The sequence below is a fragment of the Hippopotamus amphibius genome, chromosome 1 (genome assembly GCF_030028045.1).
Source record: "Hippopotamus amphibius kiboko isolate mHipAmp2 chromosome 1, mHipAmp2.hap2, whole genome shotgun sequence".
In the NCBI taxonomy this organism is placed as follows: Eukaryota; Metazoa; Chordata; class Mammalia; order Artiodactyla; family Hippopotamidae; genus Hippopotamus; species Hippopotamus amphibius.
This window is the reverse complement of record NC_080186.1, coordinates 96,404,012-96,416,865: the sequence shown is the minus strand read 5'-3', so window position 1 is coordinate 96,416,865 and position 12,854 is coordinate 96,404,012. Positions and strand designations below refer to the sequence as shown.

Below are 12,854 nucleotides of genomic sequence, written 5' to 3'. Positions count from 1 at the left end.
TCAGGTGAGGCTGCTTGTCCACAGACCACACCTCGAGTAACTAGGCTTTAAGGCAGTGCTCCTCAAAGCGAGGACCTGGACCAGCAGCATCACCTGGGAACTGGTTAGAAATGCAGTCTCAGGCCCCACCCAAACCTCCTGAATGACAAACACTGGGGGGAGGGCCTAGTAATGTTTCAACAATCCTTCCAGGTAATTCTGATACACACTAAATGGCCAGGGCCACTGCATTAAGGGATATGCCTAGAGGCAGGGGGGCTGGTCTTCTACCTATTAAGCTCTGGCCATGACCCACCGCTTCAAGCCCCGAGTCCCAGCCCCTCTTGCCTGCCTCTCACCCTAGGATGTCCCAGCCGACTGCCCAGACAGTGAGAAGTGTCTGAAGAAAGACAGCCTGCTCCAGGGCAGGAGACAGGGTAGTATGCCCAGAAGAGCCCCCTCCTCTTCCCGAGAGCTGACATTTCCTGGGACACTGAGCGCCAACAAAAAATAAACTACACCCGTTGGGATCAGAGCATGGCAACAGCTGATCTAGACAGCTGCTGGGATCTCGGCTAGAATGATGACAGCGGCACTCAGCAGAGGAGCGGCTGGGTTTAAGTGTCCAATCATTATGAATGGAGATGAAATGCATGTGTAATAACACCAATTACAGAGCCTTCATCTGTTATTCACGCGATGCCATTCACCACTGTCAGGGTACTCGTTGCTGGGGTCCACGCCCCCTGCTGTTTCCTGTCCTGCTTGGTGGGTGGGGCTGGGTTTCCTCCCTGAGCAGCAAGCTGAGCTTAAATAGATAGATGAGGGAGGGCTGTGGCCCCTCCATCGCTTGGCAACCCCCACTGCCTGCCCCACTCCGATTTCCACCTGGTCATGGCATTGCCCCCTGTCTAATGATGCCTCTCAGAGATGTTTTCCTCCCTGGGAGCCTGCACCAAGAGGGATGGGGTGGGTGGACACACCTTGTTCTTACTACTGCAAAACACCGATGGAAAACACAGGGGGAATCTGGGGAAATGAAGCAAGAAGTAGCACCTCCGAGGGCTTCTGGAGCAGGAGCGAGTCCGAGGAGGGAACTTTGGGAACGAACATTCATTCGCTGTCTATTCTGTACACTTGGGCACTCTATATGTGTCATCACCTTCAGTCCTCCCTGTGAGGTAAGCCCTGTCCTCCCATTTCCCAAAGGTGGGATTGAGGACCAGAGAGGTTATATGCTTGCCTAAGGTCACACAGCCTGGAAGGAATGGAAACCAGACTTGAACTCAGCACTGTTTAACTCAAGGGCTCTACCTTCTCTTCACACCTCCCAGGCAGGGTCAATTCATAGACCCAGGAAAGGCTTCTCTGAACTGTCAATACTGCTCCCAGCCAGCTCCCTGATGACTGCGATTTCACTCTTAGGAATGTGTGCCTATGGCCTGGGACAGGCAGCCACCACACACTAAGACTTACACTTGAACATGGACAGGTTGATCAGATACGGCAAGTTAGGAGAAGCAGGTAGCAGCCCACAGACACACTTTCCCACTTGACAACTTTGCCTGCAGCTTCTCTTGCCTGCTTCTCCCCTTCCCCCCTTGAAGGTGAATTTCAAGTTCCCTTTCTGGTTTCATTTTCCTTCCCCGGAGAAACGGGCTGTCAGGACAATACAGGCTGACACGGGCATCAGGCAAATAGCTCCAGCCTATGCGCTCTCCATGGCCGTCCAGAGATGAGCTGGTGGAGGCACCTGTCCAGTGGCCATGGTGGTGCTGGGAGCCCCGAGTCCTGGCACTGCCCTCCCAAGCAGAGGGGGTTGGGGTAAGAGGTGGGGTGAGTATATTCCAGCTCTGCCAGGAAGCCTGGGAAGCAGAAGCTTGCGCTCTCCCGAGGAAAAGTTAGCCAGGAGAGTTGGCCCACCTGGGAGCCCAGCATGACGTTAATTAGTGATTTGGAAAAACAAGTTCAGAAAGAGCTGCCAAGGGGCCGAGCAGAGGGTGCAGGGAGGGGAAGGGGAAGGAGGGCGGCCACTGTGGCCTGGGTCACTGTCTCACCTGCAGGGCCAGGGTGCCTTCCTCAACTCCTTCTGCGGGCCCAGCGGGTGCAAACCACCCCTCCTACATTAGGGAACAACCCTCGCCCCTGAATTCCTGCAGTGTTCACTCTTTTTTTTTTTTTAAACACAGAACCATCTCATCTACTTACGTCTACCCCTCACTGCCACCCTCTCAGAGGATTAGGACAGGGAAAGGGAAGCCACATGTGGCCATTCTCAGGGGCAGCAGAGGCATGAGACAGGGCAAATGACTTGTTGGGGATTAAACTGAGGCCAGGTCTCCTGACTCACAGCTCAGAGCTCTTTCCTCTTGGCCTCTCTGACCAAATAAATGGGGACAATCCAATCCTCCTTGATGAAACCTACATGGGGCCTCAGTCTCCCTTGTGGCCCCTCCAGGCTGGTCCCAGGAAGCCCTCACTCCCTGAGGAAACAGGTAGACCTGAGGCCGAGCCGTGACAGATGTCGCGGCCTGTGCTCCGGCAGGCTTCCCCAGGAGGGTCCCGCGACTACAGGTCCCCCTTCAGGGCCCAAATTATTCCTTTCCCCCCTAAATTATTCCCCAAGCCAAGTTATTTTGTAAGTGGTGGCCCTGCTTGTAATCGGTGCCTTTCACCAGGCCTTTTCCCTTTCGTGGCAGGGATACTGCTTTCCTTCTCGCGACTCTTGATTGGGACATAAAAGGGACCAGGGAGGAGGCAGCAGCTGCAGAAACACCACCTGGCTTAGAGGTCAAGGCCTCACACTTGAGCCACCTATCTAGTTGCCCCCGCCAACCCCACCCTTGGCCATCCTGCGCAGCTGGCAGGGCTACTCAGAGCACTCCCCATCAGTCCCTGCAACACCTGGGGCTGTGCGGCCTCGGGGAGCTGAGGCTGAGGGCACAGGAGAGCTAAGGAGCCCTGGGGTCAGACTGCCTGGGTGCCTCATCCCAGCGCTGCCATCAGTCAGGGAAATGGTGCGCCCTGGGCCTGCTCCCTCACTACAACATGGGACAGCGCCAGCGCCCCAGTGCCGTTACTGTAGGGTTAAAGGAGCTCCTTCACAGCAAGTGCCTGGCACACAGTAAGCGCTCAATAAATGGTGACAGAGCTGAGGAGGCGAGGGGGCCTCCATGAACACCCACGTGCAGCTTCTGAGGACGAGTGGGATCTGCAGCCCAAACACAAAGTCTTTGCTTCTCAGAAGAGAAAGGGACTTGGAAGGTCACTGAATTCAATTCCCTTTCTGCTGTTTCACAAATGATGAAACTGAGGCCTGGGGAGAAGCGATTTGCCTGCTTCCCGTGGCCGAAGCTGTCCATTCTTTCCCCTGTGTGGGGACAGAAGGCATGGATTCTGCTGGACGTCAAAACTGCCCAAGCAGGGACTTCCCTGGTGGCCCAGTGGGTAAGACTCTCCGCTTCCACTTCAGGGGGCACGGGTTCGATCCCTGGAAGGGGAACTGGGATCCCGCATGCCACGGCGTGGCCAAAAAAACCAAAAAACCAAAACTGCCCAAGCAGAAAACCGCTCCTGTGAACTAGCTGGGCCGGCAGTGGCCCCTCTCCTACCGGCTGAGAGGATACAGCAGGGTCCCAGCCTCTGTGAAGGAAAGTGCTGCTCCTTGGACCTTTCTGCTCCCTTGGGCCCCTCGCACTGGCTGGCTGCATCCTGCTGGGGACCCATGTGTCCCCAGAGACCCAGGTGTTTCCGCTGGGGGGCCAGCCCCATGACCAGCCTCCTTCACCCAGCTCATCCCACAACTGTCCTGGTGGAAATGTAAAGTTACACACTTCTGGGTGCAAGTCCGGCTCCTCTGCTTACTGCCCAGACCTCGGGCAAGTTTCTTAACCTCTCTGAGCCTTAGGATCTTTGTTCATAAAGTGGAAAACTGAGTACCTACGATGTGCCAGACAGTGTTCTGGGTGCTGTGGAACAGCAGGAAACAAAACACTCCTGCCCCTTAGACTTTCCATTCCAGTGGAAGGAGACTGTCAACAAATAAGTATAGTATGCCAGATGGTATAAGAGTTAGGGTGAAAAATAAAGAGAAAGGAGGTCAAGAAGTGTGAGGGTGGGGGAGCTATTTCAAATAGGGTGGTCAGGCAAGGCCTCAATGCCAAGGTGACATCGAAACAGAGACCTGAAGGAGTGAGGGAATGAGTTACCTGAAGATGCAGCGGAACTCCAGGGGCAGCGGGAACAGGCAGTGCAAAGGCCCTGAGGCTACAGCATACTTGATGTATTGAAGGGATGAGAGTACCTATCTTATAGGGTTGTTTTGAGGATTAAAAGAAATGACATTTGTAAAACTTAGCACAGAGCCTAGAGTGGCTCAGAAATCTGGCACAGGCTGGGTCGGGGGGGTGGGGAGGAGGTGACAGACACCAGTCATTGGGAACTGAATACAATCAGCAGGAGCAGGGGAGGGGAGTCCGAGGAGGAAGGGCCAAGGAGACAGATGGACAGATAAACATAAGAAGACTCATGCCCAAAAACCTATATTAAGGATGAAGTGTAGGAGAAGAGAAATTTGAGAACACAGCCAAAGACACTTGCAGAGGAAGATGTGAGGGGATGGGATGAGGAGCTGAGCCTTCTGGGGAAGTGAGATCCTAGTGCCCAGGCGGCGCTGGAAAGGGGGTGGGCAGCCCTGGGAGCGGAGAGGCAGGAAAGGGGAGGGAGTCTGCCAGGCAAGGCATCTCTGAGCTGTCCTTGGGCTCCTGGGTGAGGGCCTGTACTATGATGCCTAGGTCCCAGCCGAGGGACCCCGGCTTCTCTCCTTCATGGGCTGCCCTAGGAGCAGAACCTGGCCCTGGACCTTCCCATCCTGAGCCAGGACCCTCTGGTTCCAGTGTCAGAGCCAGCCTCTACCATGCCCACCCCCTGCCAAGCCAGCACCCGGGGCCTCTCAGGGTCACTCGGCCGCCTGGAGCCGATGAGTCCCAGCCCCCGAAGGCATTCCGTCCAGCCCAGATCACTGGCCAAGAACTTATCCAGACAAATGCAATTCCAGGTTCTTGCCCACCTGTCAAAACACCCCTGCCCCTTAGACATCTGATACTGTCCCATCTCTGCTCTGGCTGGTCCCCCGGCCAGGAAATTCAGCCTCTCCCCTAACTCTGCATGGTTAAGCACTACTCACATTGAATATTTATTTATATATTTATTTATAACTGGCTTCCTTCTAAAAATGATTTAGGGAGCTAAGTCATTATCATGCAGGGCCTACCCAGTTTAATTTCTATTTCCTCATTGAAGCTTCCCTGCATACCAACCACCCTCAAACAAACACAAAAAAACAAACCCTTATCCCACACAGAGGTGGGATTTATCACTCCCCCCTCTCACCTCCTATTGAACTTCATTTTTTAAGACCACCGTGGCCCCTCTCATGATCTATCTTGTATTATTATTATTACCATTCCTTGTCACTCCATTTTCCCCGACTGCCACCCTCTCCACCTGACCTGGCTCTCTTCAGGAACAGGGACAACCTCTAACTCATCTTTATATTTATAGAGGCCAGCCTGGTGTCTGGCATGTAGTAAGTGCTCAATAAACATTTTCTGAATGATCAAAGCCAAGGTGACTGCCTGCTCCCTCTCCTGGTCCTAGGGAGCCTGTCATGAGAGGAGTTCATCAGCCTCACTAACTGGGACTAGAGGTGACAAAGGGATGCCCAGGAATTCCTCTAGGCACCTGGGCTCTCAAGACTCTGCAGCTCTCCAGGGTGGGTTAAGCCTGCTGCCCAATGGATACCCCTGCTGGGGCTGGTAACCTTCACCCAGCCCCAAGAAAACCCCAGTGGGGAGCTGGGCCAGGTTGCAGCAGACTGACTGCCCAGGAACAAAGGTGGCTAGAGTACCCTGGTGCCCGGCATCCCAGGCCGACACTGACCGTGGGCGGAAGTGAGGGGCCTGGGGGCTCCCGGTTCCTAAGGCCCAGCTGCCTGCTTCTGTTCCTGCCTGCTCTTCCCACAACTCTCCAAAATAGCCCACGTTTACTTTATCTCTCCCCCACTCTATACCCCACCCCAAACGGCGACAAACAGAAACACCTCATCATCCGGAGACAAGATGTTCAGAGACAAATGTTGGTCTGTTCAGAACAAGAGAGGAAAACAGAAAACAAACCCAGGAGGAGACCAGGAGGCTGCCTCAGAGCAGGGCTGGGGGATGGGAATTTGGGAAGCGGGGGGCGCTGCAGCCCTTGGCCTGACACAGCTCCTGCTCCCGGGAAAGAGGCAGAGGGGCTGCCCTGGGACATGCTGGCACTGCCCTCCTAAGGGTGCTGCGGAACCCGGGGCACCCAGTCTCCCGGCCCTTCCTCACCCAGAGGGCGTGGGACCGTGAGTCCTGGCCTGCACTCAGAAGGCTGTCATGCCCGACAACTGGCTGGTCCCAGGCAACACCCAGGCCAGAGCAGCTGGGGCCTCCAGAAGGGGCAAGCAGGAAGCCAGCTCTGCATTTCCTTCCTAGAAGGCCTGGGGGTCATTCCTCTGCCTGGGCCACGGAACACCTAGTCTTCTCTCTTAACCAAGCCTCCTGTCTTTTTGTCCTATGAAAGCCCCGCAGTGAGGGAAAGAAAGAGAAAGCAAGCTCACGTGTGAGCAATTCTAGGGCGCAAAGAGATGGGGGCTTTAGTTTGGAGGGACAAGTAAAGGAAGGGATGGGAGGAGAGCAGAAGCCCCCCCGCCCCTGCATGAAGGGCCCTCCTGAAGTCAGAGGCCCTCTCCAAGCAGAAGCCCCTGGAGGCGGCTAAGCACGGGACAAGCACAGACGTGGATACACAAGATCTGGACTTGGATCCTAGTTCTACCACCAGCTATGTGACCTTGAACAAGCCCCCTGGGTCACTGTGTCCTTCTCTGTAAGCTGAGGTTAATAATCCCTGCCTCACACGGGTCAGATAAGACATTAGAGAAAAGCACAGGTGCCAGCACCTGACACATAGTGGACGCCCAAGCAATGGGAAACCCCAGGCCCAGCTGCCTCTTGGGGCAGTGGGATCCTGTGGGGTCACCTCCTCTACTCAGAGGGGAAGCATCATGAGAAAACTCAATCCAGGTACTGATTTCGCTAAAGAAGGACTATCATCCTTAATAGGGCTGATAACTGGACTAAAGCCAGCCCAGCCCCTGGGACCTCTCGAGACCAGGGGTGAGAGAAGGGAATGTCCCAGGGTCCCATCCATCAGGCCTCCTGTCTGCCCTCAAAAAAGGAGGAAGGCCTGATTCTAGATCTCCAGATGCTGCCCAAACCCTGACTGATGCCCCTCACTCTGGGAAGCCACCCTCGCCATGGCTGAGCCCTCGCTCTGCCTGGGACCACGGGCAGAGGGCAGATGGGGACAGGACCAGCCTGCCCCTCGTGTCTGCTCCCAGGTCAGGCCACGGGAACAGAACCACAGCAGCAGCCGCCCGTGGGCCCAGCTGCCATGCAGGGAGCAGGGTGGGCACCGAGGCTGGAGCCTGCCCAAACAGGAATGGCTCTGCGGGCCAGGCCGGTAGCGAGGCAACAGGCTCCCATAATCAGCTCAGTTCACTTTCCGTTTGTATCTGTTTTGTTCCTGTCACAACACACTACTCAAATGACCAGCTGCTGTGTGCGAAGAGATGCCCGGGGCGGTGCACTGCTCCTCTGCCCTTACTGGCCCTCAGTGGGCCTGGGCCCCAAGTCCACCGCAGTGCTGCAGGCACCACCACTCTCCCTCCGCCCTGCCCCATCCAGGGAGGCAGCGGGAGGAGGCCCGAGGGAGGGAAAGTGTGTGCACAGACCCAGGGGACAGTGCTGGGTGCGGGTGGGAGGGTATTACTGAGCTGGGGTAAACAGAGCAGGGAGGGCGCAGCCCCAGAACCCCTGCACCTCAGACCCTCAGGCCTGGAAGCGTAACTGAGTACGCGTCTCTTCTGATGTCCCCATCTGCCCCCTGGGTTTTCCGATGTCATCCACAGGAGGTACAGAACCTCAGGACACCACCCAGACCAGAGCCACCTCAAAAACAGCCTCCTTCGGGGGCAAGAACATGTTAGCATCCGAGGAGCAAAGGGCTGAGGAGTGAGGGAGCCCTGGCTTTGAGTCACAGCCCGCCGCTCTCTAGCTGTGTGACCTCAGGTTGTTTGTTTACCGTCTCACAGCCTCAGCCTATTAAATGGGGATAACACCTCCTTTGTAAGTTTACTGCGAGGATTAGAGATTAATGCATGTACCTGCATGGAGTGCTCAATAAATGGCCGTTGTTATCAATCAATTTCTTAAACTTTTGTATTCTCACTTGTATGTCCCAGGAACAGCTGAAGGCTTGCCTTTGCCTGTGTTTCTCACCAGGAGGCAAGCGCCTTCTGCCATGAGTCCCGCCAAAGCTCCACATAGCCGTGCACATCAGTATTAACAACCAGAAGGTGGGATATTTGGGGTAGGTTGCTGGCTTTGTTATCTATTAGTTAAGTGTCTGTGATAAGACACTTAACAGCTCTGAATCCTGGTTTCTTCGTTAAGTGGGAAGAACTGACCCAGCCCAGCCCCAAACTTCTGACCTCAACTGGATTGCTCTGGCTGCTGTGATTCTGCATCAAGAGGGCCAAGTATCTTGGGCTCCGAGGACTTCCCGGGGCTAACCAGGCTGTGAGCTCACTCACAGGGCCTCGGCGGGACCGCTCTGCAGTGAGTTGAGGAGAAAATAAACTCGGTGATGGTACGGCCCCTTGGAATCCAAGGGGGAGGAAACTGAGCGGGTGAAAAGTCTTCAGAGACCCCTGAATGCTCAGAAATAGGGCCCCTAACCACCTCGTCTCATTCCTGCCTCCCTGGCTTGCCCCCTTTCCCCAGCTTCATCAAGCTAAGTCCGTCTCCTCCCCCCCAAGCCCCATCTTCGAAAGAGCCTGAAGGATCTGCACTCTCTCCCCTGTGCACACAGCTGAGAGCGGACACTAGCAGGGCTCTGGTCCCAGTACTGCCTGCTGTGGCTGAAGAGGCTGAAACTTGTGTCCCCTTCTCTTGAACTCACAGTTCCTAGCACGCTGAGCTGCTGGGAGGATTTCAATGAGATAGGATGCGAGGAAGCAGCAACCCCAACGGCCTGCCAGAGGACTGCATGAGAGGAGCCCGTGGGGCTCACAGCCAGCCAGGGCCTTCACCCAGCCCTCACCTTCTCAGCTGGTCTCAGGGCTGCAGGGGAAGAAACAGAAGCAGCACCCTAGCTTTGCTCTCAGTCCTGAAAAAGGTCCCTGCCTTTCGATGGCTGCTCTGGGACAGTACGCCTCGGCCACTGAGCCCTCTGCTCCTCCCTCCTCTTCCATGCAGGAGATGCACGAGCCCCGGTAAAGCATTTATGCTAGCCTGGCCCCTCCCTGCAGCCCCATTTCCCCATCTCCTGCCCTCCCCGGGGAGGTGGGGGGAGTGGAACTTCTCCTCCCATGACCGGGTTGAGGCCCAGCACAGGAGGTGCTGCGGAGTGCGGCAGGGCTGTGAGACTCATCAACATGACCACTTGGGATGCCAGAGGTAACTACCAGACTCCACAGCAGGAGGCATTCCCCAGACCCAGACCCAACACATCATGCTCACTCTTTCCTGTCTCCCAGACAGACCCCAGCCAGGCTTCAGGCTGCCAGCCGTGAGATCAGACCCCAATCCCCAGGGTTCTCTTTTTTAAAGACTCTAGAGCCATCCTTCATGGGTTTGGCGGGGGGGGGGGGGGGGGGGGTTGTCTGTTTGTCTGTTTTGTTTTTAAGATGCCCTAGCCACCACCCCCTTCCACCTAAGGGGGTTAGGGGAAACTGGATTAACTTGGGGAAGGGGTGGTGGAAGGGGACTAGATCTTGCCTAAATCAACCTGCACTTCTTCCCCACACCGCACCCCCCCCCCCACACCCCCATCACCTATTTCAAGCAGTAACCTGAACCAGGGCTTTCTGGGAAGCCAATTCGTGCTGCAGCAGGAGGAAAGAAGCGGCAACAAATCTGGGATCATCACCAGGCAGCCTGTGGCTGGCCACTGGCTGTGGGAGCCGGAAGGGCCCGGAACATTAGGCTCTTCCTGTCTGACTCTCCCCTCATCCCAGTAAAGGCCAGGACAACCCAGGTGTCCAGGAAGCCTCGGGGGCATGGCATTGGGCAGACTTCTTGACTCATCTTCCAGGGAAAAAGAAGGGCTCTCCCAAACCTGGATGAGAGGCCTGGGTTCTGGTCCCAGTTCTGCCTGTTAAGGCTGAAGAGGCTGAAGCCTGTCCCCTTCTCTTGAACTCACAGTTCCTAGCACGCTGAATGCTGGGAGGATTTCAATGAGATAGGATGCAAGAAAGCAGCAAACCCAAGGGCCTGCCAGAGTCGCCACTTACACTCTAGTTTTTTCCCCAAAATCCTGCCTGACCCCAGCACAAGGCCTCATTCCAGTTCTCCAGGACTCTGTCCTTCAGAGGAATTGGAGTAGATTTAGAGAGGCCGCCTGTACAGGAAGAAGGGGGTGGAAGAGCTTAGTTCAGAGCACCCCACTCACTGGGAGGGGATGCCTTAAAGCAGGAGCTGGGATTAGGTCCAAGTAGTAAGTCAAGTGTGCAATCTCCTGATGAAGCGTGCAGGGCGGGGGAGGTGGGGAGTATGATTCCCCTAGGGGCCCATGGAAAGCACGGGAATTTGGGAGAGCGGTGGTGGTAAAGTCAGTCAGTCTCAGTCGGAGAGGAGACCCAGGCTCCCGCCACTCACCCTGGCTGCCCGGGAGGAGTAGGGATCCTCGAAGAGCGCCCACATGCGGGGTTGCCAGCCGCGGCAGCCACCAGACCCGGCGCCGGGGCCCGCGCCTCCCTCGTGGGGCCCCAGGCGCTGCAGGGCCAGCTCCCGCTCATCGTCGCCGGCCTCGTCGCCGGGCCCCGCGCCACCGCCGCCTCCGTCCGGGCTCTCGAAGATGTCCAGCGCCTCCTCGGCGTCGCGGTGCTGCCGGTAGGTCATCCAGCAGCACGGCTCCACGTCGGTCTCGTCGATACCCCAGAAGGTGAGCTCCTCCTCAAAGAGAGGCCCGCACACGTCGGCGGGGCAGTGCAGCTTGCCCGTGCGGTAGTAGTTGAGCACGTACGCAAAGACGCCCGGGTGCCGGTCGAAGAAGAACTCGCAGCCGCCACCGCCGCCGCTGCTGCCGCTGCTGCCTGCACCACCGCCATCGGACTCCGGCCGGCCCCCGCCGTCGGGATCGGCCAGCCAGGCGAGGCGGGTGCCGGGTAGGGTGCGCAGGGTGCTGCGGTAGGTCTCATGTCGCGTGCCGCCCACGTTGATGATGATCTTCTCCGACGCCTCGCCCTTGGCCATCTCCTCCTTCAGACATGTTTTGGACGGAGGCTTGTTCCCCGACTTGCGCCCGCGGTAGGAGGAGACACACACCGAGCTGATCATAAGAAGCGCTGCGGGGCTTCGGCTTGGGGCGGCCGCTGCCCTCCAAACACCCTTCCCGAGGAGGCAGCGTCAGCCGGGGGAGGGGGAAGAGACGAGGAGGAGGCAGGAGGCGGCGGCGGCCCCCTCTGCGGTGTGGCCCTGCCCCTGCCTCCCCCCGGGGCGCGGAGCGGGAGGAGTTGGATTTCTCGCGTGCACAGGTGGTTGGGGTTTGGGCTGGCAGCGCCGAGGAGGGAGGCAGGAGGGGAAAAGGAGAGCCGAGGACCCAAGCGAGGCGCCCGGGGAGACAGGGCAAGCACACACACACTTCCCCGCTAGGAATGGACACCCAGACGCTCGCGGCCTGGGACACGCCCCCCCCCTTCACCCCCCAAAAGACAAGGAAGCGCACTGTCCAGGCGCACTGCGAGGGTCCGGGACGCGCGCGCGCGCTCACACTCACACCGGCAACCCTCCTGCTCCCAGTCCGCGCCGAGCCCCGGGAGCGGCCGGCTTCCCCGCGGCAGCGCAGCAGCAACAAGTCCTCCGAGCGGCTGCCGGGGCCGGGCCGGCGCTCTCACGGCAGCCGGAGCTCCGCGGGCCCGGGCTGCGTGCGGTCAACACCAGGCGGCGGCGGCGGCGGCGGCGGCATGTGGCCTCTTCCCCCCATTCATAAATCCATCGCAGGGCACGGATGGCGGGCGGGGCGGAGCGGAACGCGGCGTTCGGGCGGGCGGGTGCTGCGCAGGGCGAGGAGGCAGAAGGAAAACAAGCGCGCCCGCAGGAGCGAGCCTCCGGTCCTGCGTCCGCAGCGCGACAGCGGCGGGGAGCTGCGCTGGGCTGGGCGCTGCGCTGCGGGGGCCGTGCCGGGGCGGGGGGGCCTCAGAAGGGGCGTCCTGCGCGGCGCCAAGCTCGGGGGGCGGGGCAGCTCCCGCGAGCAGGGCTCTGGGCACCGGCGAAGGAGTCTCCCGGGCGGCGACCGAGCGGCCAAGGACACCTGCAGGCTTCCCGGGCTGCGCCGAGCGAGAGCCTCAGCGCAGCGCCCCGGCGCCGGGCTCCTGCGATCTGGCGGCGCTGGGAGCCACGCCATCCACGCGTCTACCCATCTCCGGGCGGGGCGCTGGCCTTGGCCCGCAGCAGGGGGCGGGCGAGAGGTGGCCTAGGGGCGGGGGTTGTCTCCCCGCCGGTGGGCTGCGGCTCTGGGGGCTCTCGGTCTCCCTCCGGCGCTGGCAGCGGACGCCGCTCTCTGCTGGCGCCTTTTCCTCCCGGCCCCGCCTCGCCCAGGCGCGCCCTCCGCGGTTTGGGCTGGGCGGGGCGCGACGTGGCGTTGGCCCGGCTCGCTGCAGGGCCCCGGCGGCCGAGCTCTGCTTTCCTCCGCGGAGCCGAGCCGAGCCAAGCCAGGCGCGTAACCCCCTCGCCGCCCGCGCGCCGCTCTCGCGCGCCTCCGCCACCATCCCCACCCGCCCCCTTCGG

At 58.8% G+C, this 12,854-nt stretch overlaps 1 protein-coding gene across 11 annotated transcripts in view; it reads right to left on the bottom strand.

Moving 5' to 3' along the window:
* KCNC4 (potassium voltage-gated channel subfamily C member 4) overlaps window positions 1-12,473 on the bottom strand; it is a 63,876-nt gene extending 51,403 nt beyond the window's left edge. For 10 of the 11 annotated variants that reach the window (XM_057729778.1, XM_057729414.1, XM_057729945.1 and 7 more), the window contains exon 1: window positions 10,725-11,421. In XM_057729778.1, the coding sequence (XP_057585761.1) occupies window positions 10,725-11,405 (681 nt within the window). In that variant the 5' untranslated portion in view covers window positions 11,406-11,421. Of the gene's footprint in view, window positions 1-10,724 lie in introns of all 11 variants that reach the window. The other variant, XM_057730096.1, reaches the window with a different exon arrangement.
* Between the last annotated feature and the right edge of the window lie 381 nt (window positions 12,474-12,854).